Source organism: Halichoeres trimaculatus, unplaced genomic scaffold (genome assembly GCF_033239565.1).
Source record: "Halichoeres trimaculatus isolate MK-OKI-2021-1 unplaced genomic scaffold, fHalTri1.1 fHalTri1_scaffold_10, whole genome shotgun sequence".
In the NCBI taxonomy this organism is placed as follows: Eukaryota; Metazoa; Chordata; class Actinopteri; order Labriformes; family Labridae; genus Halichoeres; species Halichoeres trimaculatus.
This window is the reverse complement of record NW_027437187.1, coordinates 34,533,927-34,561,212: the sequence shown is the minus strand read 5'-3', so window position 1 is coordinate 34,561,212 and position 27,286 is coordinate 34,533,927. Positions and strand designations below refer to the sequence as shown.

The 27,286-nt window shown below is 38.0% G+C and overlaps 1 protein-coding gene across 1 annotated transcript in view; it reads right to left on the bottom strand.

Annotated features, from left to right (window-relative positions):
* cttnbp2 (cortactin binding protein 2) overlaps positions 1-27,286 on the bottom strand; it is a 149,836-nt gene continuing 122,550 nt past the window's right edge. Inside the window, 13 exon segments of the mRNA XM_074677114.1 lie at positions 1-1,445; positions 3,391-3,498; positions 5,540-5,639; positions 6,006-6,051; positions 7,666-7,866; positions 7,953-8,182; positions 8,271-8,449; positions 8,555-8,727; positions 10,100-10,267; positions 10,696-10,795; positions 13,605-13,691; positions 16,254-16,333; positions 22,666-22,761. Coding sequence (XP_074533215.1) covers positions 1,077-1,445; positions 3,391-3,498; positions 5,540-5,639; positions 6,006-6,051; positions 7,666-7,866; positions 7,953-8,182; positions 8,271-8,449; positions 8,555-8,727; positions 10,100-10,267; positions 10,696-10,795; positions 13,605-13,691; positions 16,254-16,333; positions 22,666-22,761 — 1,937 coding nt within the window. The 3' untranslated portion in view covers positions 1-1,076.

Here is a 27,286-nt window from a genome sequence, read left to right as displayed (position 1 = left end):
TTTATCAGTGTCATTTTTAATGTTTGTGCTTGAAAGACAATTCTTTAAACTTCAAACAGCTATCGTACAGATCAAAATCAAAGGTTGACTAAAATCTCTCCTGTACATATGTATAGATATATTTATATTTATATATAAACAAAGTCCGCTCGTAACAACACATGTCCTGTAGAGGTGGAAACAGAAGAAACACGGTGAGGATGGAGCCGGCTGGGAGGAGATGGAGTCTAAAGTATTAGTTATGGCTTACATCAGATGGAGGACATCCTGTGTGTGTGTACTTCTATGACTTATTGCCACGGCGCCGTCACTCTGAAACAAGTGACGGCTTCAGAACCAAACTAGTTTTACAAACACTATGTACACGTTTCTTTTTTTCAGCAGTTTCTCTTTAAGGTTTCATCACTGTACAAGCGTCATGACCACGTACACCAATCTATAGAGCATTTAAACGTACTAATTCTTATTTACAAATATATTTGGTAAAACCCTGATTAATTTCAACAGTATTTAAACCAACCTTGCAACTATTTAAAGATTAAACACTTGAATATCTCAAAATACTGAATAGCAAAAACAACGAAAAACAGAAAATAAAACCTGCTCGTCTCGTTCTTTGATCCAAAAACACTTTTCACTGAAAGGTAACGCCTGTAAGGACCTTCAGTTACTCTTCAGTGGCCTTATACCAGAAGATCACGACAGTATTTCACTTTAAGTACACAGAAATACTGTTCCAGTGCTGTTTTTGAGGCAGTTATGAACTGTTTTATCATCTCTGACACGTCTTCTTCTCACACGCTGGAATAAGGCAACAGGAAAGTAACCTGCTGCTTTACCTTCTGTCTTTCCCCCACGTTAAATCTCACCAAAACCAAACGATCAAATACTTCAAATACTGTAATAGAATAAAACTATGGTCCCCAAGTACACAACTGTAGTACAGTGTAACAAGTACAGATAACAAGTACAAATACTAAGAGTCAAAGGTCGTCAGGTACCTAGTCTTTACATCATGGAGGGAGGTTCACAGCAGAGTTAGGGAGGAGGAGAAGGAGGCGGAAGGGCTGAGGGGGTTATTTGTTGTTGTTGTTTTCATGCAGATCTCTGTGGAGGATCCAGATGTCCTCGTGTGATTGGTTGTTGTCGTTGATGTGGTTGCGGTAGTAGTTGTTGTTGCTGCTGCCGGCTGGAGGCGCCTGCTTCGTTCTGCTGCTGCTGCTGCTGACGTTGTTTGCTGTGGATCTGCCGCGGCTCGGGGGCGTCTGGGTTCGGCTGCTGCTGCTGCTGTTGTTGTTCATGCTGCTGGTGGCGGCTGGAGGAGCTCGGGTCTGCTGCCCCCTGCTGCTGGGGACGGGGAGCTGCGATTTGACGCGAGGGCCTGAACGCCGGTCACTGCTGCTCTGGACGGCGGCCTGGGAGGAGCTGCGGACGGACTGAGGGCTCTGCAGGAAGACGGGAAAGATCAGTCAGTCTAGCACGGACATTTCCTGTTGGGACTTAGCTCACAGCATCCAAATCTAACGCACATGATCAAAGTAAACACATTTTAATAGCTGTCCTTAAGATTACCAACATTAAGTTTCATCCTTTACTGTTAACTGTGATTTAATGTTTCTATCTTGTTGCTCAAAAAGCGTCTTCACCCTGAAAAAGTTAAATCACACATCTTTAACGCTACATGGAAAACTAATCTTAAAGAACAAACACCAGTCTACGGAAGCCTATTGCATTCACTTGAAGAAAAAAAAAAAAAACTCAGGTTTTTCAGAGTAGTTTATTCTTGGGTTTGTTTTTTGTGGTAATTAATTTTGTTTTTCTGATTAATATTTTTTATTGTTTTTTTTTGTTATATTTATTACATTGGTTTGTTTTTTTGTAATAATTATTTCTGTTTTTATGAGTAATTTCTTTTCTGTTTTCAGTTTATTTTTTTCCTATTTTTCTGAGTAATTTTTTCCTAAAATTCAGGATACTTAGAGAATCCCAACGTGTTGTTTTTTCGTGGTAATTTTTTCCCCCTGTTTTTGGGAGTTTTTTTTTCTGTTTTTTTTCCGGTAGAAAGTTAAGGATAAGGCATATATGTGCCGAACAGGATCTCTGATCCGTGCAGGACACAGGAGCCACCACACATCCACGGGAGTCGTCTGCAGTTTGGAGGTTCTCACGGGATTTCGAAGTAGCTCAATACTTCAGGAAAAAAATTACTCCTAAAAACAGGAGGAAAAAATTACCACAAAACACATCAGCATGTTGAGATTCTCACGGGATTTCTAAGTATCTCAATACTTCAGGAAAAAATAACTCTGAAAAACAGGAAAAAAGTAATCTGAAAACAGAAAAAAAATTACTCAAAAAAACCCAGAAATAATTATACCAATAAAAAAAATTAATCAGAAAAATTAAATGAATTACCACAAAAAAATTACTCATAAAAACAGAAATAATTATACCAAAAATAAACAAATATAATAATTATAACAAAAAACAAACCAATAAAAAACATTAATCAAAAAACAAAATTAATTACCACAAAAAACAAACCGAAGAATAAATTACTTTGAATAACCTGAGTTGTTGTTTTTTTCTTCAAGTGAATGCAATACGCTTCAGTTCTAGTCTGTAACAAAGAGGCTTTAAAATTACAGATGTAACAAAAGAGATAAATTCCTGTAGACTTCTGTGCCACCAAACTTGTATTGCTGCCCCCTTGTGGCCAGTAGTTGAAGTACAGGTTTGAAATGCTTCTGCATTTCCTCCTCTTTTTTTTGACTGTGACACTCTAAGAAGCAATCTCTTCCAGATTCAGTGACAAAAACATCAGTAAGAAATTAATTTAACTGTCTGAATCTGAAAAGTTTAAAGAGGGGGTATACAGCTTTACCATATTTTAAACACAGACATAAAGTAACAACGCTGGGAGGGAAAAATAGATTTTTTTTAGTTGTAAATCATGTGAAGATACTATGTGGTCACCAGAGGGACAAAATAAAGACTGAAAAAAAAAACACGATACCCCCTCTTTAATGCAACACCTAACCAGCAAACCTTCAGTAATGACACATTTTACAGCAGCACATCAGAGGAGTGAGGTAACACTGAAGTAATCAGAAACACATGATTCAAAGTATCCAAACAAACACAAACATCATTTAAAACTTGACTCATCACTTTGTGGCTCTTAATGGAGTTGAAAAAACAATAACAGATTATAGAGGAGGAGTGTTTTTGTCTGCAGAGAGCAGAAAATAATTTAAAACGCTGAAAACAAAAGACATGACTGGAAAAACAACCTTCCTCTAAGTGTTTTAAGTAATCATAGCTTATTCTGAGCTTCTGGTTGTCATTTTTCATCATTAGTAAGATTTTTCCTGGTCTCTTCTTTCTTACCGCCTGTGGTCGCTGCTGGACGGTGGGGTCCTGCTCGGCCTTGCAGGGGGGCGTGGCTTCACTGGGAGAGCTGGAGAACAGGATCAGGTCGTCTTTGGCTCGAGAGATCTGCGGAGAGGACAGAGATCTATTAATGTACAGGGGGTCGGGTTTATACAGGAGCTTCATGACGGCACGATGCTGAATCAGTGACTCACTGTGTTTGGAGTGATGACAGAGACAAATTAAAAAGTCAATTATGAGTCAAAACGTGTAAGATACAAGGAAAGTGTTTGCTGTAATTGTTTGATTGCCGAAATCCCTCTAACTCTTAACGATACTCACCCCACCAGACCTTGAAAAGTTAATCCACACTTTCACTTCTTCAAGGCTGGACCACAGTAACTTTTTTGATTTAAATAAAAAATCCTTCCTCCACTGGCTTCCTGTCAGTTTTAGAATTGATTTTACGATTTTACAGATTACTTTTAAAGCAATTAAAGGATTTGCTCCTTGCTATATTTTGGATCCAGTGGTGACTGCTGGTCAGTCAAGGAGGGGAAGCTTATTTTTTTTCCGGCCTACATCATAAATTAATTTTTTATTTAAATGTGAATTCTACCCTCCGTGCCAGCTTGTTAGCAGCTGGAGCTGCTACGTGAGACTACGACAGGCTGTAAGTGTGAGTGACAGGAGGAGAAGCTCCACAGCTGTAGCTGGAGCTGCTTATTGGTGAAAAGAGAGAGAATCTTTAAACACAACGCTCGTCGTTTTTAAGAAAAGTAAACTTGCTGGGGATCGATAAAACCTCCGGATCAGTCCAGAACAACTCGGAAGATGCTCCGGTGGAGGGTTATACTTCAAGATCTGACTGGCTCATTTCACTGTCAGTCAAAAAGGGATTCTGCCTCAGACAGATCATCCAATCATCATGCAGAAGCCCAGCGTCCAGGCCAGCCCACTGCCTCATAGACCCCCAGAGATGCTGAGGGGTGGGACAAAGCCCAGCGTTTATCCAATGACCGTCCAGTTTCCACAGTGGAACAACCCACTCTACGCTTCCCCGCTGAAGTCAGAAGACGCTCAGCATCCGACTGTGTTGAAGCGCTGAGACGCTGCGGGGATGAATGAGAAGGAGGTGGAGCCAGTTACCTGTGATAGGAGCTGATTCTGAACTAAAGATGAAGGAATTCTAGCTCAGATTTTATCAATGAAATGTTCACACAGCAGAACATATCAACACTTTTTTAGGGACATTTTAGGGAAAGCTGAGCTTCCCTTGCAGTCTTAGAGCAATCGCCACTGGTCAGAGCTTTTGATACCATATGAGTCATCTCGCAGCCTCAGATCCTCTGGCAAAGTTACTTTTAAGAACTCACTTTTACAGACTGGTTTTTATGTGATGCCGTCTTTTCATCCTTCATCTTAACTTTTATCTTTTATTGCTTTTATTTCTATCTTACTTTGGTTTTACTGTATTGTAAGCTTTTTTTAAATTGTTTTATCTGATGGTTACTATTTTATCATTAATTTTATTAGTCTATTAACGCTCTTAATATCGTCTCTTTACACTTGCTCTCCTGTTTTCTGCTCTCAATCCCATTTTATTTTATTTTCTTTTTCTTGCTAATTGATGTTTTGGTACTTGTGGACTCATTTTATATTTCATGGTTCTTGTATTGTCTGAGTTCATTTGTCATATGAAACTACACTGTTTCTTAGACTTGTCTCATTTCAACTCAGCCTTTTATTTTTTTTCTTTGTGCTGAAGCTTGTGTTCCTTGTTTTTATGTCAACTCACTTTGTAAACTTCTGTTTTTAAAAGTGCTGTACAAATAAAGTTGTGATTTTTATCATTATATGAGTTTTATCCTTCTGTTCCTTTACACAACTTTTATTTTTATTCTTTTCATTAATGTTTTACTCTCACAAAAACCATCAAGGAGCAGGAGTTCATCTGCTACAATCTCTGATACTCTGATTACTGATGTCAGTTTAAATCTGTCCCTTTTACATAAATCATAAATTCTTTTTTTCTTAAGTTCGACTCCAAACATTTGTTCCTATATCAGAATATTGAAAGATTATCATCACAGCTCAGCATCAACTAGATATTTAAGATGCTGCTGCTGCTGCTGCTGCTGCTGATGATGATGATGTTGTGTGGTACCTTGCTGATGTCTGGCTCGGACTTGCTGGAGCACATCGTCTGCAGCTCTCTGATCAGATCCGTCTCATCGTCAGAGAACACAGACAGACCTGCGGGCTCCCTGCAGACACAAACACACACAGGTAGAGAGTTACACCTCAGATTTTCAGACAGGAACACGACTTTACAATCAGTTAATCCAGCTGTCTACACAGAAAAATCAAACAGTCCTGACTATTTGGCTGAATAATACAGAAATGTCATCGGAGAGGTAGCTCTGCCCCCTGCTGGCAGCTTACATTAAACAAAAACACCAGTTCACCTCGGTTTTTGAATCTTTCAACTCGATTAAGAGGTAAATAAGGTACATCTGTGTTTTCTTTATGCGCGGTGGAAAAAAATCTCTACTCTCTATTAGGAGAAGCCTAAGTCCTATCAGTTGTAGTTTTTGTTTCTACTTGAAATAATCTTTAGACTGAGCACAAACCTCTGGACGCTGGAGATGAAGCTGACGTCAGTGCTGGACAAAGAACCTGCAAAAAAAAAAAAAAAATGACATGAACAAATGAGTTTATTTGACTCCTCTGCAGTGGCTCCTTGTAGCTTCAAAAACTATTACTGAAACAAAGAATAGTTATTTTACTTAACAGAGGGTATTGGTGATTAAAGACACTGACACTAAATAAAATCCTGTGTTTACATTTATTTGAACTAAATCTTCATCCCATCTGTCAATAAAGCCTGCCACCGCTCTACTTCACCTCCTACAACATCAACAGCCCACCAACTTTCCATGCACCTGTGACTAACCTCAAGTTTTACAGCCTTGGGAAGATAACTACATCTACAAAAAGACTAATCTGGAAGAAAATACTGATTTTAATTCTGTGTGGATGGATTCATTTAACTGACGACGTGCCAGATTAATATACATGCTAATTATGTGGTTAGCGTGAGCAAACAACAAAAAATTATGAGTGGAGTGACATTTTCAATATATGTTATCAAAATCTAGTATTCTTTTAATAATTTTGAAATTTTTGCATATTTTTTGAAAAAATTCGAAATTACTTGAAATATTTGCCATTTTTTTTTAATTTTCTTTTGTTAAGTTTTGGAAGATATGACATTTAAAAAATGTTTGCAAATTTTTTCAGGTTCAAAAATGTATTGTAGATTTTTTTGAATTTTATTTTTATTTAGTTTTTTTGTTACAAATTATTGACTTTAAAAATTGTTTGGAAAATTCTTGTTTTTTATATTGTTGCAATTAAGAAAAAAAAAAAAAAAAATTAAAAAAAACTGTTAAACCTTTCAAAATGTCATGAAACCTAAAAAAAAAATTGAAAATTATTTGAAACATTTGCCATTTTTAAAAATTTTCTTTTGTTAAATTTTGGCAGACATGGCATTTAAAAATTGTTTGCAAATTTTTTAAAGGTTCAAAAATGTATTGCAGATTTTTTTGAATTTTATTTTTATTTAGTTTTTTGTTACAAATTTTTGACTTAAAAAAAGTTTGCAAAATTTTAATTTTTTCCTATCTTTGCAATTTAGAAAAATAAATAAAATGAAAAAAAAATTTTTTTTTAACCTTTTGAAATGTCATGAAACTTAGAAAAAATTTTGAATCATCAAAAATTTTCCAAACTTTTTTAAATTCAACAAAAATAAAAAAAACTAAGGCATCACATGTACAATTTCATTAATATGAAAAACTTCTTTGTAAGATTAATTAATTAATTTATTTATTTATTGCACATATAGATAGAAAGATGAACATACAAAACCAAAAAAAGTAACAAAGATAATATTCTAATTTTCTAGATAATTATTCAATAGATTTTAACTAATTTTAGTTTTTTTTTTTTCACTTTATAATTTTTATTGTGAAGATAAAGTAGATTTTGTGGCTCCTGAATGACTTTAATCCAGGTGAGCTGAGGTAAAAATGCTTTATGAAAGTAAAGTTGCAGACTCCTGGTCTAGACTCAAAAGAGTTTGAATGAGAGGAGCATGATGTAGAATTTAAAGACGTCAAACATCGCCCTCTTGTGGACAGAGTCATTCACACCCAGCACATTTTATTTGTTTTATTTGTTCCATGTTTCTGAAGGTGCCTCCCGTCCATCAAACGAAGCTCTCACCCTCTCTGAAGGAGCCGCCACAGCTCCAGTTTAAGGCGGGGCTTCCCTTCTTCCTCGGGCTGGTGTTGGATCGTCTCAGCTTCCCGCTGTCCCGTCCTTTCCTTCCTCCTCCTCCTCCTCCTCCTCCTCCTCCTCTGTACGAGCTGATGGCTGACAGAGGGAAGGCTCCGCCCCTAAACTCCAGCAGGTACCTGTCAATCTCTGCAGGGTGATGAAGAAAACACACATCAGCACGTCATACGTCAGATCAGGGGCTCACATCATCGAAGCGTCAGCGTCACACGCACCGTGTCGAGGCAGAGGGCAGCCCGGGAGGACGGCCTTGTTGACCAGGATGCTGAGGGCGGCCTTCACCACCGCCTGCTGCCCGGCACTCAGCCCACAGTTGCTAGGAGACGGTCTCTGAGACGGGGATGAGGGAGAGGAGGAGGAAGAGGAACGCCTGGCTGTTACCCGGGTGATGATGGCCTCCTCCACACGGGGGACGACCACGGCGTTCCAAAGGCGAGACAGCCATCTGAACAAACACACACATGTTCAGTGTGACATCATCAGCAGCAGCCAATGAAACTTCACGTCTCACACACACACTCACGCACACACACCTGACAATGGCCTGTGTGTTGTTTGGGACCACAGGACAGGACAGGAAGAGCTGAGGGCCCAGCAAAGCCTCATGGGTACCGAGGCGAGACAGACAGGCGTTGAGCTGCTGCCAAACCTGGCTCACCCACGACACGCAGCGCTCCATGGCGCCCTCAGGAGACCAGGCCTCAGAGCCCACCTGGAGGAGGAGGAGGAGGAGGAGGAGGAGGAGGCAGAGGTTAAAGCTCAGATTTTATTCTGACACTTTCATTCACTCAGATTATCGATATAACTCTAATTTCACCTTGTGAAGCAGCTTTCTGCGGAGGTGCCTTCCCAGCATGCCGTGCAGTGGCTCCTGGTCCCAGCGCATCGTAACCCAGCGGAAATGCTGCTGGAGGCGGAGCTCTGATCCCTGGAGGCGGGGCTTTGACAGTGTGCCAATCAGGAAGCTGCTGTCACTGAAAAGATGGGGACCTGAGGGAGGAACGCAGGGAAAGAGGAATGAGCTCATTACTCTGAGAGTCATCGTTTATTTCATGATTTATGAGACGATCACATTTGCTCTTCATAGAGTTTCTACTCTTTTTTTTTTTTTAATTTTCAGGTCAATGTTTTTGGTAAAAGCTACAGGTCAGTCTGTTACATTGAAGCAAAAAGTCATCTTTTTTTTGAGTTAAAGCTACAGTAGGTAATTTCAAGTTAAAGCTACAGGTCAGTATTTCTAAAAGTTTAAGCTGTAGGAGAGTGTTTTTAGTTTAAGCTACAGGTCATTGCAGGTCATTATTTCTTTGATTTAAAGCTTAAGGTCATTATTTTTTTTAATGTACTTTTAAAGCTAATGTGAATTTAAAGCTACAGGTCAGGAATTATACATTAAAGCTACAGGTAATTTTTTTATTTTACAGGTCATTATTTTTTAAATTTAAAGCTACACATCATTATTTTCTTAGTTAAAGCTTTAGCTCATTACTTTTTTAAATTCAAAACTTAGAGGTCATTTTTTTTAGTTAAAGTTACAGGTCAGTGTTGTTGGTTTTTCACTTTTTATTTAATAATTATTCAGAAAAACAAAGAATACATCAATACAAGACAAAACAAATAATTCATGACATGATGAGATTAACACAGGTCCATTGTACATAATATTTTTTATTGAACTAGACAGAATTCGTAATAGCTTATTTTAAGCAGTCATAAAAAAAGGCTTTTCCAATTCATGCAAAAACCAAATAATAAGAAAATTGCCAAAAAAAAGAAAAGAAAAACACTTTCAACAATGTGAGGCAAAGAGAAAATGCACTCAGATTTTCTATCCTGCTTGCATTTGAATTTATTTCATTTTTCTATTGTTTTAATTTAATTCATATGTATTATTATTATTTTCTGCTTTAAGTCCAATGCCCAAGTCCCCACATTTGCCATTTTATTTTTTTTTCCATTCAGTATTGTCATTCTTAATTTATCAATTTTTTTAATGAGGCCATTTAAAAAAAAAAAAAATTCACAACTCATACACACCCCACCAAAAATAAATAAATAACTAATATAAAATAAAATAAAATAAAATAACTAAAATAAAATAAAATAACTAAAATAAAATAAATAAAATGAAATAGAATAAAATAAAATTAAATCAAATTAAATTAAATCAAATTAAATTAAACTTAATAAGATAAAAATTAAATTAAAGTTAAATTAAATTTTAAGCTTAAGGTTGGTATTTTTAGAAAAAAATACAGGTCAGTGTTTTTGAAGTTGACGCTTCTGGTCTTTTACATGTCAGTTATTTTTAAAAGTTAAAGCTAGGGGTCAGTATTTTCCTTGTCAAAGGTACAGATAGTAGTACCTGTGTTGAGGATGAGTGGAGCAGCTGATCCTCTGTTATCCAGACTGTGGCAGAGATCTCCCAGCAGGCCTGTTAGAGATGAAGCCTTCTCCAGTCCCTCCAGCAGCACCACCACACAGTGAGGGCCTCGCACGCCGACCCCTGACCCCACCGCTGGCACCAGGAACCCTGAGGTCATACAGCAAAAGGATGAGTTATCTCTAGAGACAGAGCTGGACTGTGTGGGAGAGTTTCCCATGAGCATTAGATAACCCACCAGGTGTGTTTCCTTACTTCCTGTCTTCTTCTGTCAAATATCAAAGCTTTATTTTAGCATCAAAGGCTGCAATGCTTGCAAAATGTCTTAAAACTAACAGCTGAGTCTGAGCATAATTCGCTGCTCAAGTGTCTTTTTACTCATCTAACCTGGCAACAGTAACCAGGGGGCGGAGTTTTGGATCAATCAGGTTTGGGTCGGTTTCAGGCTCAAAATGTGTGAATGAAGGAAGAGGCCCTACGCCGCCGCCGTGTGTGGAGTGTGCATTGATTGCATCTTGAAGGAAGACTCTGTCAGTGTGTGTGTGTATGTGTGTGTGTGTGTGTGTGTGTGTCCCTACCACAGGTGATGAAGGTGTCCAGCAGCTGCTCTTTGCTCAGGCCCTCCTCCACCTCCACCCGCACCACGTCACAGCCGAGCCCCACAGCCTCCTGCTTTGACTGGAGCAGAGAGAGGAAGCCAGGGATGGATGATGAGCGAGGAGGAAGGAAGGCGAGAAGAGAGCACGTCGTCATGGAAACAAAAGAAATCTACTACTACTATGCTCGAGGAGAATCGGAGCGAGGGCAGAATTTGAATGAGCAGAAAGGGCTTTTCTAGGCACAGAGCAGCTCCAGTGAATACAGAGAGGAAGCAGCTGCTGCACACGGCTCAGCTCCATCGTATCTCATTTCTAAAGGTGTCAGAGTCAAACCATCAGAGCGTGAGAAACATCAGTCCACAAAGGTATACATGGGTACCTGTACCTATCTGATATAATGACGTAACATACAGTAATTTTCACTCTTTAATGATTCTTATAAACATTAGAAAGTGAGAGTGTTGGTACTCAGTGATGGTTTTCTGGTGTATTTTAGCGCTTTGTTTACATTTTTGTAAAGCTGACTTAAAGAGTTCACACACACAAACACATTGAGTTATGTTCAGTTTAATTACACTCAGTAACCTGTAATGTCTACTTGTCTGCACAGTCAATAGCCTTTTCTTTTAATGGGCATCTTCCTCTAATTGCATCAGCTTCTATTATTTTCTATTCTATAATCTTACATTTTAATACTCAATTTCGTGATACTTACTATAAGTCACTATATGTTTTTGTATCATACCATTTTGTAGGAAATTTTATCATATTATGTTCAATTATATTAAAATCATATTTAAATTGTATGAATTAAAAAAAATGCATTTTAATCTATCATATATAATTATATTTTATAGTTTTATTTTAATAGTTAATATATCATTAGACTTCAATATTATGTTATATTATTATTTTGTATTTACTTACATCATATTAAAGTATAAATTATATCATAAAAGATTACATAGGAAATTATGTAACATTAAATTGTACTTCATGCTAATCTCCTTAAGTATACATATTCAATTGAATAATAATAATAATAATAATAATAATAATAATAATAATAATAATAATAATGTAATTTAAATAAATAAATAAATAAATAAATAAATAGATAAATAAATAAATAAAAAACAAATACCTATGTGACTTTCAACTTTTTTTTATTATTATTTTTTAGTTTGGTACAAATTGATTTAACTCTATTGCTACCTTGCCCCCTTCTTAAATCTGTTCTACTACATTCTACTTAAGTGAATCATTTTATTCTATTTATTTGCTCTATATTCTAATTTTAATTTTTTGAATTATTCCATTCTGTCTTATTACCTTATAGTCTATTTTTTAATTGTTTCTATTCAATCTGTTAAACACTGTGAACATTAATTTCTCACAAGTTATTATAGATATAGCACATTACTAATATTTGGTTAAATTTAATTTGTGTTTTAACCTGTAATAACTGCAACTGTGTTTATTTATTTATTGTACTTATTCATTGTATCAACTGCACAACTCACTGTATTTCTATTATTGCATTTCTATCATATTCTGTAGATTTTATTCTGTTCTAAAGCCTAACCAGAGACAAAGACTGCAAATTAGCTGAAGCTAGACGTCTTATTTGCATCACATTTTCCTATTTCCTGTAGCAATGTTGTATGTATTGTGCCTGTTAAATAAACATTTGATAAATAAATAAATAAATAAATAAATAAATCTATGTGTTCGTCACTCTTTCATGTGGCTCCATTCTATTCTTTTCTGTTCTATAAGTAACAGCATCAGCTGTCATCGAGAACAAAGCAGCAGTACTGGATGCTCCATGCTGACACTTTGAAACATGAATCATCATTTCACAGCTTAGAGACGGCCAGCAGACGGTGTTTTCAATCAGACCAGTGTTAGAAAAACCACCATGAGTTAAATATTAGATTTTCATTTTGAGTTAACTGATTAAAAAGCCCTCACGTCTTTCAGAAAGCATCATGTCTTCATACTTCCTCTATCTCTCTCTGCTCATATCAGATTCCTGCGTTCGCTGCCTTCGCCATGGTAACCCCGCAGATTGAACACTGCAGTGATTTCAATAAGACTCCAGCTGAGGAGCTCTGATTGTTGGAGGTTTGCAGGCTGGATGATGGGGATAAAATCATCAGCACTAACATCTTCTGACATGTGAAGCATGACTCATCGCTGATCTGCAGGTGAAGCATCACGGAGCAGAGTCCAGGTGTGTCCACGGTGTTTCATCATCATCTTACAGTCAGATACTGGAGAGGGGTGTGTGTGTGTGTGTGTGTGTGTGTGTGTGTGTGTGTGTGGGAGGGGGGGGTCTGTTTGCAGACAGTGTCTGTAGCATTGCATCACATGATGCAACAAAGTGGAAGTAATCCCCATTTTACAAAACAGGAAAATTAAAGAAAATCATGTCAAATATTTGAACTTTAGGTCAAATTTTAATGAAAGTGATAGAGCACTACCGTGACTGGGTTTAGTTTGACTTTAAAGGAGAGTACTGCCCTCTCTCTGAAAATGATTGACAGCTTGGGTCATTTGTTACATTAAATTTAAAGTGGGATGTTTGACTTTTTGACAAGGAGCCCCCTGAGGTCACACTGAAACCCTCGAACCATGACCTCAATATCTGAGCTGGACACCCTGAGCCTCAACAGTCGTTTTAGCCAAACTCATGCATTACTGCCAATTTGCTGCTTGTATATTCCAGGTTTCTACAAACCTGCTGTACGTTTATTCACAGATTCTCAGTTAAAAATATAAAATATAAAGATGTAAAACTGGATTTTCTACAGAAAGTCACCTGTTTTTGTTCATGGGTTTTATTGTTAGCAGGAACAGTATGTGAGGAGGATTGACAGTCGTACCTTGATGCAGTAAGCGACCACGTTGGCGAGGTGTTCCTGACAGCTGCCCTCCAGCCCGTGAAAGATGAGGGTCCCATACTGCTCCACCTGCAGGGACAGAAAGAGGAAGAGGAAAGAGGAAAGATCAAACTCTGAGGCTGGATACAAGTTCAGTGTTTTTGCAGCACTTTGAATAAAGCTTCAGTTAATTTTGCCTCCTGTTAGAAAAAACTGTCTTTTCTCTTTGGAGGTCTTTGCCATAAACTGTGTGATAAATGAACGTAATCTCTGTGATGTCACCTGTTTGTTTCTGATACAGAGATTTTAAGCCCATAAACACAAAAAATGCTGAATTCAACCTGACTTTGTGGAGTAATGTTTAGTGTAATATTCAGAATTATTGTCAGTATTTCTGCAACAACCCACAACTCATATTTTGAACTTTCTATATCTTTTTAACACTTTGTGAATGGGTGTAGCTTTAACTCAAAAAAAAAAAAAAAAAAAAAAAATTACCAGGGGGAATAAATAAAGTGTTTCTGATTCTGATCTTATATGAACAAAACTTGTAAGTTTAATGACTAAAAAATTATAAATTAATCAAACAAGTTAGGGAAAAAGTGACCCCTGCAGGTCACAAAGTCACTTTTTTTAACCAGGCTGTTTACATGTTTGTTTCACATCAGCTTTTTGAATGGGTGTGTATGGGATTTCTGCTGTTTTTGCAGCCAGCCTCTAGTGGACACTTGAGGAACTGCATTTTTTTTTTTTTTTTTTTTTTTTTTTTTTTTTAATTTTACTCAAGTTGTGTTCAGTTCTTGTCATAATGAAAACACCAGCAAGGTGCAACTGTTCTTTATTGCTTTGATTTTGTAAAAAGTTGTAATGGTGACCCAGCTATCGATTTCTGAACTTATATAACATGTAACAAATAACATTTTTTTCTGTATTTTATGCTGAAATAATCTGCAGAATAAAAAAAAAAAATATATGAAAACAAAAAAAGAGCAGAGTGCTTTCATTTATTTCATTGATATTTGATTCTATTCATTGATTATTTTTTGTATCATTTCCATATTTATTTTTCTATTTAAATATTTTTTTAATTATTTTTTTTACTTGTCTATTTATTAATGTATGTTTTTTATTTTTGTTTTTATTTCATTTATTTCCATATTTTTTGTATTTATTTTTTTAAGTTTAGTTTTTATTTCTGTCTTTTTTGTATTTAATTTTTGAAGTTTATTTTTTGTTGTTGTTTATTTTTAGTTTTATTTATTTATTTATTTGAGTACATTTTCTGTTATTGTTTTTCGTGCATTTTTAAAAATCTTTTTGTATTTAATTTTTGAAGTTTATTTATTTATTTTATTATTCATTTATTTTTTATTTTTTATTAATTTATTGATTTTTTTTATTTAAGCAGTTTTGGTCCTCCATACGGTTATAGCTAGAAGAATTGACGCCTTTACAGAAGTGTGAAAAACTGCAGTTTTTTGAGTGTCCACAAGAGGCTGGCAGCAAAAGCACCAGAAACCACATACACACCCACACTAGTGCCTCATTTCTCTATCAACACACACTGAACAGGGATTTTTTTTGTATTTTCTATTAAGATCAGGAATTTGTCCAATCAGGGGCTGAGCTCACGTGATTGACAGCTGCTGTGGAGGCTCAAAGCCCGCCTCTTGAGTCAGTATTTCTGATTGGCTTCATTAAACCATATCAAAGACAGTCTATGTTTAAATGTTTTTATTTATTTATTTATTTATCTATTTTGCTAATAAAGGCACAAAATTAAGCTGATTTAATTCACAGCCAAAACTCCTCACAGGAAGAGACACAAATATTTCAAACTTTGACCAGTGTGATCATGAAGAGCTTTTCACTCATATCTCTCTGAAGCTGCAGCTACTGTAAGTCTGCCCACTTTTATTCATAACCTAAATCTGCTTTTCCTTCAACGTAAAGTGCCATTTATCAACTCAGATGCTCAAACCTCGTTCTTGTTCCCAGTTATAAGATCATTAATGCATTAAAAGCTCATCATTACATGTATTAATTAATAAAACAATAGATACAGCCTCATTTTCTCTATCCCAGCAGCAGAAAGCTGTGAAACATATTTCTCTGTGGCTGTGGATTAAAGCAGCAGCTCACTGTCAGAAATGTAAATCAGTCATCAAAGCTGGATGTAATCTATTTTCCAGGCGACTGGATAAAATCTGAGCCCTGAGCTCCTCCAGTTTCTTTGTGTGTGTGTGTGTGTGTGTGTGTGTGTGTGTGTGTGTGTGTGTGTGTGTGTGAGTGTGTTATCAGCGATGCTTTTTCCTCCAACACGTCCAATCAGGCTTTATTGCTCCTAATCTGTCAGAGTGGGATGACAAAAATGAGCCTTGATTTAACTTAAGCTCTCATGTCTCTGCCTCCAAACAGCCAGCAGGGGGCGGTGCAGCAGTGAGGAACTGCTCACTACTTTCATCCTCAGTTTCCTTTCATGTGTCAATCACTCCATCTCACCTCGTCTGTGCAGTCTTCAAGCTTCTTCTCTATTTTTCTACGTCTTACTCATCTAATCCCTCGATCCCTTTCGCTCCTGTGTGTGTTTGCATGTGTATGTGTGTGTGTGTGTGTGTGTGTGTGTGTGTGTGTGTGTGTGTGTGTGCGTACCAGGCGGACGTAGTTGTGCAGCAGCGGCAGGGGGAAGAGGTGTTCCAGAGCCAGCTCATCGAGACACGACTCAGGCAGACCTGTCAGAAAAACACACACACACACACTAAGTTAAAATACACAATAAATCCTCAAATCCACTCTGGTTTACACGCTCAGTGTCAGCACCCGAAAGACGCCGCAGCTCCTCGGTTACATCACACAGCAGGGAGCCTCAAGGTGCCCTCTCCATCCTCAAACTCAGACGCTCAGCTCTTTGTCCTCAGGTGCCTCAGCGCTGAGCGTCTGCCATGTCCAAAAAGTAATCACCATTGTGTTTTAATGAGGGCAGATTGAGTGGTCGTTCAGAGAGGCTGTTTACTCATTAATTCGCTCTCAAAGCTTCATATCAGGAAGGAGGATGAGTTACAGCTCTGAGAGGTTTTAATCTGCAGCTGCAGGAAAAACACGCTGATGTCTGTTTCACATCCAACAACTGCTCGAGTGATTCACAAGACGAGTTTACAACGAGGGGATAAAAGCATCAGCATCTTGTCCAGGCTGCTGCAATCACATCAGTTTGATTGTTTTATTAAACTGTGATTAATTCACTCAGTGGGATCTCTGCTGTTCTCACTTCCTTGGAGCATCTTATTTGGAGCCCTGAAAGGTTTAAAGCTGGAGTCTATTGTAGAAAGAAACTGTCGTATTTTACTCACAGCGGGCAGCAGAAAATTTCCATTATTTTTCCTGTTGACAAACTTTTACATTCACATTGCAATTAATGCCAACAATACTGTAAATGCCTGTGGCAGCTGCAGGGCGTCGATAAGTCAGTCCAATCATTTCATGGAGACCTAGTCAAATGACAGGACAACAAACCTGCATGTCTTTGATTTGTGCAACCAGCTATTTCTCCCAAGGAGCTGAGAGTTGGACAAAAACAGCAAAGTTTTTAGCCCTACTTTGAAAAACTGCTCCTGCTTCACAGACGAGGAAAAATGGAGGAGTTAAAGATGCTGTGAGGAGGTTCATCAGACTGCAGCGACACCTTGTGGCCTGGGGTCTCACACACACTGAGGTGACGACGTGACATTCAACAAAGTGTGTGTCTGTGTTGGAAATGCATGGAGACAGAGCTTCTATTTGAAATGATTTTTCTTTGTTAAAGACAACTTTTTACAGGACACAACGCCACGAGGTAAGGTATTTATCAACAGCAAGTTGGCACTGTTATTTAAAACATGACAACAAGCAAACTTTGAACCATAGTTTAGTAGCCGTTTATATTAGCGCAGCTAGCAGCCCGGTGCTCTAAGACATGTCTGTAATGTGTAACGTCAGTAAATCCTGGTTATGTCCTGCCAGTCATCTACCAATCAGAGCTAACGTAACCTCACTCTTCATTTTATTGATAGACTCTAAAGTTTGAACAGACCTCTGCAGATTAGCCTATTTTTTAGCATGTAGCTTGTATTTTAACATTGAGCTTGTGTTTTAGCCTTTATCTCTTGTTTTAGCTTCTAGCTTGTGTTTCAGCATTTAGCTTGTGTTTCAGCTTTCAGCTCCTGTTTAAGCCTTAAGCCCTTGTTTTAGCCACAAGCTTGTGTTTTAGCCTTTAGCTCTTGTTTAGGACTTTAGCTCTCGTTTAAGCCTTTAGCTTGTGTTTGAGCATTTAACTTGTGTCATAGCATGTAGCTTGTGTTTACACCATCAGCCTGTATTTTAGCCTTCAGCTTGTGATTAGGCCCTTTAGCTTAAGCCTTAGCCTCTAGCTCTTGTTTTAGCCTTTAGCTTGTGTTTTAGCATTAAGCTTGTGTTATAGACTTCAGCTCGTGTTTTGCCTTAAGCTCATGTTTTAGGCTTAAACTTGTATTTTAACTTCTAGTTTGTGTTTAACCTTAAACCTGTGTTTAGCCCTTAGCTCTAGTTTTAGCATTTAGCTTGTGTTAAGGCCCTATGGCTTTTTTTTTTTTTTTTGGCTATGAGATGGTATTTTACACTTTAGCCCATGTTTAAGCCTTATGGTCATGTTCTCGCCTTTTTGGTTAGTGTTGTAACATTTAGCTTATTTCCTAGCTTTAAGCTTGTGTTTTAGTCCTTGCGTCCTTTTTAAGCATTTAGGTTGTGTTTTGGCATTTAGCCATTGTTCCAGCCTTTACTATGTGTTTTAGCCTTTAGCCTGTGTTTTAGCCTTGAGGTAATGTTTTAGCCTATGGTCCTGTTAGCCTTTAGCTGGCATTGGCGCATTTAGCGTGTTTTTTAGCCTTTAGCCTGTGTTTAAGCATTATAGTAATGTTTTAGCCTTATGCCTGTGTTAGCCTTTAGCTGGTGTTGTGACATTTAGCCTGTGTTCCAGCGTTTTGATTGTGTTTTAGCCTTAAGCACGTGCTCTATCAATCTCCCATTTAGCTTTCATCTGCTCCTCTGTCCTTTTTCTGTCTGACAGTTAGGCTCAAAATAAACCACAGAAATTGATTAAGCAGAGAAAAACAATTTCCTCACTATTTACTACGTCAGCTGACGCGGTGTTGTCATTTAGACTCCAATCAATCTGGTCCAGCTTGACCTTAATGGAACGCTAAGAAGTAGGATTTAGAAACAACCTGTACTGTATTCCAGAAGTTAAATCAGATGGGTTTACTGGTTTTGGGTGAGCCCCTGATGTTGACCAGGCCTGACCCCTCCTTAAAAACATCCAGCTCCACCCTGCTCTACAGGACAACCAATCATATGAACATTAAGAGAGCTGTCTGGTATATTTCATCTCCTCTTTCCTTCTGTTGCCAAAAAAAAACTTGAAAGGACAAAAGAAACGGGGAACGAGCCAGACAAAACAGGAGAGATTAAAAAGCCCAAAGAGCGGATAGAGGATAGAGACATCAGCAAAATGAAAGAGACAGATAAAAGATTAAACCATGAATGGAGAGAAAACCTCTGATATGTGTCACAGCATTTAGGTTTGAATGGAAAGCTGAAACCTTTAGCTGTTTGAAATGTGTCATCAGCAGATGACGCACGTCTCTCTGCTCAGTGAGGTCTCATTGGTGGAGTTCTTCCCTTAGATAACGCTTAACGCCGCTCACTGAAGGGTTCTTATTACTGTTTCAACGCTTTTCATTAAAATGTAATCAGGAAAAAAAATAATGAGGACGAACAGATTAAAATGTTTTGATGATTTCATGTCAGAGAAAATTGAAGAAAAGAGACAAAAGTAATAACATTTGTTGACTAGATCCATTGTAGGAACATTCATGTGATTTATTTTATTTTATGTCCTTTTTTTACTTTTATTTTATCTTTTTAACTTTTCTCTTTTAATTTACTGTATTTCTTTCTGCCATTATAATATATTTTGTTGGTATTGTATAAAGGTGTTTTAGGCAAAGTAATCCCTGATCCTATTTATTTTATGCTCTTTTAGTGCCTCTGTGTTTTAATTATGTTTTATGTTTTAAATTGTTTTTGAATTATTTTTGTATTTCACATGAAGTGTCTCTTGTTAGCCATTTATTAATTTAATTTAATTTAATCTAATTTAATTTAATTATATTGTATTGTATTTTATTTTATTTTATTTTATATTCATTTATGTATTATTTTATTTCATTTTATTTTATTATTTAATTTCTCAGCAGAGCACTTTCGCCAACAGTGTCTGTTTTTAAAGTGCTTAACAAATAAAGTTGGATTGGATTGTAAGTTAGATTTAAATGTTTCGTGTTAAATTTTAGGTGATTTAAAAAAAGAGGAGAAGTGAAATTGAAACTTCAGGTGAAGGATATCTCCGACCTCCTCTCTGACTGAAGGCTGAGCCTGATGTCAGTGAGAGACGGTCGTCAGGCTCAAGGTGAAAGCTGAATCCCAGCTCTGGCTCTGAGCCATCGCTGTGACGGTGGGCAGACGGACAGGCAGGTCGATACAGAGCTCTGAGTCAGGACTTCACACACACACACACACACACACACACACATCCCCCCACCCTGTCTGCACATCTGAAGGAAGAGAGTGAGAAAGACGGAGAAGGCGGAGGGGAGAGATGATCCTCACGGTGCCAGATGATTGTTCACTTCTCTTTCTCCTGACTCACTGAGAAACGCAGCAGATAAAGCAGCAGCAGAGGACACAGAGACAGATCAGTCTAATATCTGCGGAGCAGGACTGTCTGCTGCTGGGGGCTGCTGCTGGGACTCATCTATAATCATTAAAGCGTCTGTCTGAGGAGCCGTTCAGGCTCCGTGTCCGGCCCTGCTCAGGGCCCACGTAGCTCTTTAAAAAGCGTGTTAAACAAAGATTGTTTTTGAGATACTGCTTCATAAATCATCTCTAGATTCGCCGCCTCAGTGTCTGCCTCAGGGTTTCTTCACACGAGCGTCAGTTAAAAGTCGAGAAGCTTCACTTCTGGTTTTCTGGTTTGAATCTTGATGAAACTGAGCAGCATCCCATCTGGGTATAACTCTTCTAGATAGATCTTCTCTTTGTAACAATTTTTTTTGTTCAAGATAACGTTTTACTGGACACAATGCCACAAGGTTAAGTATTTATCAACAGTTAGGTGGCGCTGTTATTTGAAACATGACAACAAGCAAACTTTGGATCATCATCTACCAATCAGAGCTAACATAACCTCACTCTTCATTTTATTCACAGACTCTCAAGTTTGAACCACTGCAGATTGGCCTGTGCTTTAGCATGTAGCTTGTATTTTTAGCCTTTAGCCAGTGTTTTAGCCCTTAAAGCTTGTTTAAGTCTCTGGCTTTTTTTTACCCCTTAGCTCTTGTTTAGTCTTTGGCTTGTGTTTTAGCATTTAGCTTGTGTGTGAGCTTTCAGCTCTTGTTTAAGCCTTTAGATCTTTTTGTAGCCATAAGCTTGTATTTAAGTCTATAGCTTGAGCTTTAGCCTCAAGCTCTTGTTTTAGCATCTAGCTTGTGCTGAAGGCTTTTGCTTGTGTTTTAGGCTTAAGCTCTTGTTAAGCCTTTAGCTTTTGTTTTGTCATTATGCACTTTTTTAAGCCAATACTTTGTGTTTTAGGCTTTAGCTTTTGTTTTAGCCTTTAGCTCGTGTCATAGGCTTCAGCCCTTGTCAAAGTATTCAGCCCGTGTTTTAGATTTTAGCATGTGTTTCAGCCTTAAGCTCTTGTTTTAGCCTTTAGCTAATGTTTTAGCCTTAAGCTTGTGTTTTAGCTTTAAGCTTGTGTTTTAGCTTTAAGCTTGTGTTTTAGCCTTTAGGTCATGTTTCAGCCCTTCCCTCTTGTTTAAGCATTTAGCTTGTGTTTTAGACTTAAACTCTTGTTAAAGCCTTTAGCCTGTGTTTTAGCATTTAGCTTGTGTTTCACCTTTTAGCTCCTGTTTTGGCCTTTAGCTTTTGCTTAAGTATCTAGTTTGTGTTGTAGCCTTTAGCTTTTGTTTAAGCCTTTAGCTTGTGTTTCACCTTTTAGCCAATTTTTTAGCCTTAAGCTCTTGCTTTAGACTTGAGCTTGTGCTTTAGATTTAAGCATTTGGCTTGTGTATTAGACCTAAGCTCTTGTTAAAGTATTTAGCTTGTGTTTTAGCCTTTGGCCTGTTTCGGCCTTTAGCTCTTGCTTTAGCATCTAGCTTGTATTTCAGCCTTTAGCTTTTGTTTTAGCCTGTAGGTCGTGTTTTAGTTTTTTAGCCTGTGTATAGCTTTTAGATGTTGTTTAAGCATTTAGCTTGTGTTTAGCCTTTAGCTTGTGTTTTACCTATTAGCTACTGTTTTAGCCTTTAGCTCTTGCTTTAGCATTTAGCTTGTGCTTTAGGCTTTAGCTCTTCTTTTTGCCTTTAGCTCTTGTTACAGTCTTTAGCTTGTGCTTTATCACTTTCCTGTTTATCTTTATTCTGCTCTTCTGTCCTTTTTCTGACATTAAGGCTCAAAATTAATCACAGAAATTGTTTTCAGCACAGAAAAAAACTTTTTCACACTTTCTACTAAACTATGTTATCCAGCGTGGCGTTGCCATAGAGACTCCAATCAATCCAGTTCTGCTCGACCAGATTGGGAAGCTAAGAAGTAGGATTTAGAAATAACCAATATTGGCGCTGATAATCTCATTTTAAAGTGTGGATTAGGATGAGGTACTGGTTATAATATCAACATGAGAAGTGGGTGAAACTTCTCTAAATGACAAGTATCTCCCTCACAATGAAAGCGTCCCTTCAGCTCTGCTTTCCTCTGATTATTACGGAGCCAAAACTCTTCATCTGAAAACTGTCCTGGCTGACGTCCTCCTTCACGCCGTGTGGCTCAGTAGGCAGATCCTGGTTTCACTTCCCACGCTGCGAATGCTTCCAAACTGATTTGTCAGCCCTTTCATCCACCAAATGCTCTTTTGTTATCTCTGATGCTAGCTCTGATTTCTGGGTCTGTCTCATTCGCACTGAATGAACTCGGGGAGGACTGAGTGCCAGCGCCGTACCTTTGAGGCGGACGGCGATGCTCTGACTGAGCGGCTTTCTGACCAGGTCCCACGGAGAGAAAGGCAGATCCTGACCCAGCAACCAGACAGTGTCACCTGGAAGAGACAAGGAGACGAGAAGGAGACGGTGAATTAAAGAGTCGCCTTTAGGATGCTGTAAAGTAAAGTACAAGCTGTCCATGCATAAAACATGATATATGCATTAATTATACACAGCATGATGTTAAATTTATCAGCATGTCCTGTAGGATGTAGGACAAAGCTGTGCTCCATTTGGATCGTAAGTGAAAGTCGGTCAGTTCAGCTCATAAAGACTCGTTTACAGGAACTTAATGAGTCAAAAGTCTTTGAATGAAACTCAAACACACAACACTTCCTTTATTTATTTATTTTTTTAATCTATGTTGCCGTCAGCTTTAAGGTAAGGTTTGCAGAATTTTCCAAGAAAATAAAATGTTAAATAGGAATAATCCTGCTCAATAGTCTTCTATGGGCCTCTATACATGTGTCAGTGTCTGTATCTGCATCAATCCCCCTCCTCTGCCTGGATGAAGATATTTTGGTTGCCAACCAAAGTGAAACAAAACTCCAAACAGATAAAGCTTTTTCCTTAACGAGGGAGAAGCTTGGCTCAGCTTTCACTCGCTTTCAGACACTTAGGACTAAGAGCAACATGAGTTAGCTTCCTGCTAACCAGGTGTGTATCATGTCCCTATGATTAGCTTGCGCTAACATGCTAAGTCAGGTGCACGGCTCTTGAGTATCTCCAACGTAGAAACGTGATGCTACAGGTGGTTGATGGGCTAGAGAGTGTGTTCAGGTAGCTGCAGTCGGAGGCTGTGGGTGTGTGCTGCAGCTGGCACTGAGCCAAGGAGGAGGAGCCCAGTTTGAATGTTGAGTTTACTGACAAGTAATAAAAATTCCTGCAGATCCTACTTTTAAATGAATTTTTCTAAAAATTTAATTCTTGAAAATATGTTGATTTTTCACTGTTCATGCTTTTAATGCTCCACGAAAAACCCCATCACATTTCTCCAGTTCTGAAAATTGATGGTGGCATTTATAAATGTTGTATCAGGCATATTTTCATGTGTTTGTGTGAAAGCCCTGGAAAAGGGGAGTGTAAATGAATAAAAGACACATGATGCGCTCCTCAGCTTGGATGTATTTTACTGACTGAGGTGTCAGCCCCCATCATTCTTTTGCAAATGCGCCCCCTGCTGGTGTCCTCCAAAAGCCACTCTCACACTACTACAATCATAAGACCACAAACACAAAACAAAATACCGAACACAGCAATAAACAAATCTAATGTCTTACTGTTTTTCAACTATTATATTTGCTTATGACAAATATTTATGTTTTTTTTCTTCAGTTAGGAAATTACAGAAAATGTATTTTCAAAGTCATTTAAAGATATTGCATTTAGACTCATAACAAACTGAAATGTTATGATATTTCTACATGTTTATGACCAGGTAATTCAAACAAACTCCTGAAAACTTCCTTTGATTTCTGAAAATTTATGGAATTTTTCAACCTGAATTAATGAACATGATGGACAGTATGGATTATGTTGAAATCATGAAAGTGGAATCTCTCCTGCCTTAAAATGAACAAGCTTTACAAACTAAAGGTTGAATCACACTTGCAGAGATAAAAATCGGGACAAGGGGGAAAACATTCAAGTCTTTAAAAAGTCTTTAAATGAAACTTGGTCAAATACACAACTCTTCCTTTTGAATGTTGAAAATGGACATCACAGTTTTTATTTTAATCCATGATTTGTATTTCCAGACAATGCCACTGTAGACTTTTTTCATTTCCAAACTTTAACACGTAAAGTTACACTGGTCAAACATTTCACGGATATTTTCAGGAAAGTTTCCTGAAAACCTGAAAAAGGAAAAAAAAAAAGGTAAAACATTTGAAGAACTGATTGAAGATCATCTCTTTCTAGGACATCCAACATATTACCAAATCAGAGATCTTGTTATTAGTTAATCATTATTTATCACATTTCAATATTTACAGAATAAGCAACATTTTTTAATTCAAATGTTAGATTATTAATCAATAAGTATATATATAAAACACTGAGTTGAACCAATAAAATCATGTTTATTTTCAGTCTAACGCAATTTTTAAATGAAGAACATCACTGAATTTCCAGATGGTGAAGTTCACAAGGCTCAACGATTACACTCAAGTTTTTCAAAACTTTCTACAAACTTTTTGTAAACACTGCATGCTCGTACCTCATATTTGGGCATCTTGACTCATTAAACTTTTAAGAATTTATGCATAAAAATATGCATCTTGACTTCCTGTGAGTTAATCGTTGCAGTTTTGGCGTTAAACCTTTCAGCATTGCTGCTTTAAATATCAGTTAATTCAGCAACTGGGTGTATGGTTTTTGAGTTTACTCAGCTTAAATATGTTTTCATCTTCTGTTCTCCTCGTGCTTCTTGACCAAACGTGACGTAGAAATACTTCCCTGTAATAATGTATGCACTGGGTAGACATGCAGAGCTGAAATATGCAGACACACACAGATACACACACACACACACACACACACACGCATGCAGACACACAGAGCCAGACACCAAAGAGTGTCTGCAGTTTGATCCTTTGACACAGAAACAGACATTTTCCCCTAATTTGGGATCTTCTCCCCATCGCTCCACCCAACTCATCCATTATGCATCCATCCTCTGCTCATCCCCCAAAAATCACACACACACACACACACACACACACACACACACACACACACACACACACACACACACACACACACACACACACACACACACACACACAGAAGACATGGTAATGGGGAAAGAGGAGGACAAAGACAAAAGTCCAGTTTTTACTGTTGAGGAAGAGAAAGGGATTTCCTATTCTCAGTCTAAAACACACACACACACAGACCAAACACACACACACACACACACACACACACATAGAGCAAACGCATGCACACACACGTTGCTCTAACCCCAAACCAGAGAGGCAGCTGCAGACTGATGACATCTGATCACAGGGACAAAAAGCTCACACAGAAGAAACATATGCTCCAACTGATCAATTATTCAAGTCAAGAGAAAAGAAAACTGTATCGTTTGTGTGTGTGTGTGTGTGTGTGTGTGTGTGTGTGTGTGTGTGTGTGTGTGTGTGTGTGTGTGTGTGTGTGTGTGTGTGTGTGTGTGTGTGTGTGTCTGAAGCTCAGACCTGCAGCCAAACAAACACCGTCTCATGTAACAGCTCATCCTGACATAGATTAACATTTAAGAAACATTTATAACCCGTTGTCATCCACATCACCCTTAAACCTGAAGTCAAAGCAAGTTTTTATTTATTGTTTTAGTAAAAAAAATCATATTATCTTATTAGGCTTAGCTTGGGAAAAAAATAATCTTAAAAAGAGAAAATATCCAGTGAGCGGCAGTTCTGTGGGACAAAATGCCTTGTTGATGCCAGAGGTCAGAGGAGAATGGACAGACTGGTTGGAGCTGATAGAAAGGCAACAGTAACTCAAATAACCACTGGTTACAACCGAGGTCTGCAGAAGAGCATCTCTGAACACACAACACGTCCAACCTTGAGGCAGATGGGCTACAGCAGCAGAAGACCACACCAGGTGACCCTCCTGTCAGCTAAGAACAGGAAACTGAGGCTACAATTCACACAGCAACACCAAAACTGGACAATAGAAGATTGGAAAAACGTTGCCTGGTCTGATGAGTCTGGATTTCTGCTCCACATTCAGATGGTAGGGTCAGAATTTGGCCTCAACAACATGAAAGCATGGATCCATCCTGCCTTGTATCAACGGTTCAGGCTGCTGCTGCTGGTGTAATGGTGTGGGGGAGATTTTCTTGGCTCACTTTGGGCCCCTTAGTACCAACTGAGCATGGTTTGAAGTCCACAGCCTACCTGAGTATTGTTGCTGACCATGTCCATCCCTTTATGAGCATAGTGTACCCATCTTCTGATGGCTACTTCCAGCAGGATAACGCTCCATGTCATAAAGCTGGAATCATCTCAGACTGCTTTCTTCAACATGACAATGAGTTCCCTGTACTCAAATGTCCTCCACAGTCCCCAGATCTCAATCCAATAGAGCACCTTTGGGATGTGGTGGAACGGGAGATTCTCATCATGGATGTTCAGACGACAAATCTGCAGCAACTGTGTGATGCTATCATGTCAATATGGAGCAAACTCTCTGAGGAATGTTTCCAGGACCTTGTTGAATCTATGACACCAAGTATTAAGGCAGTTCTAATAAAGTGACGGTACCTTTCCCATTGACATGTAAAGAAATAAAACTGATCCTTCTATAATTTTACATATTAAATGTCATGATTAAAGCCAAAGAAGCAAACCCTTCATGAGGAAACCAGTGAAATCTTATTTTTGTTCCTCTGCCAAATGAAGCTCAGGTTTTTGAGGGATCAACACTTGAGCATTTTTTGTCCACAGGCGTCAGAAGTCGTAAATATTCACACTTGGGAAAAACAACATCCCTTTAAAGCCCTAACACTTCAGACTACGCACTCCAGGTTTCTTTAATTCTCTAATTTAAACCAATCAAGGATTATTTCCTCCACAA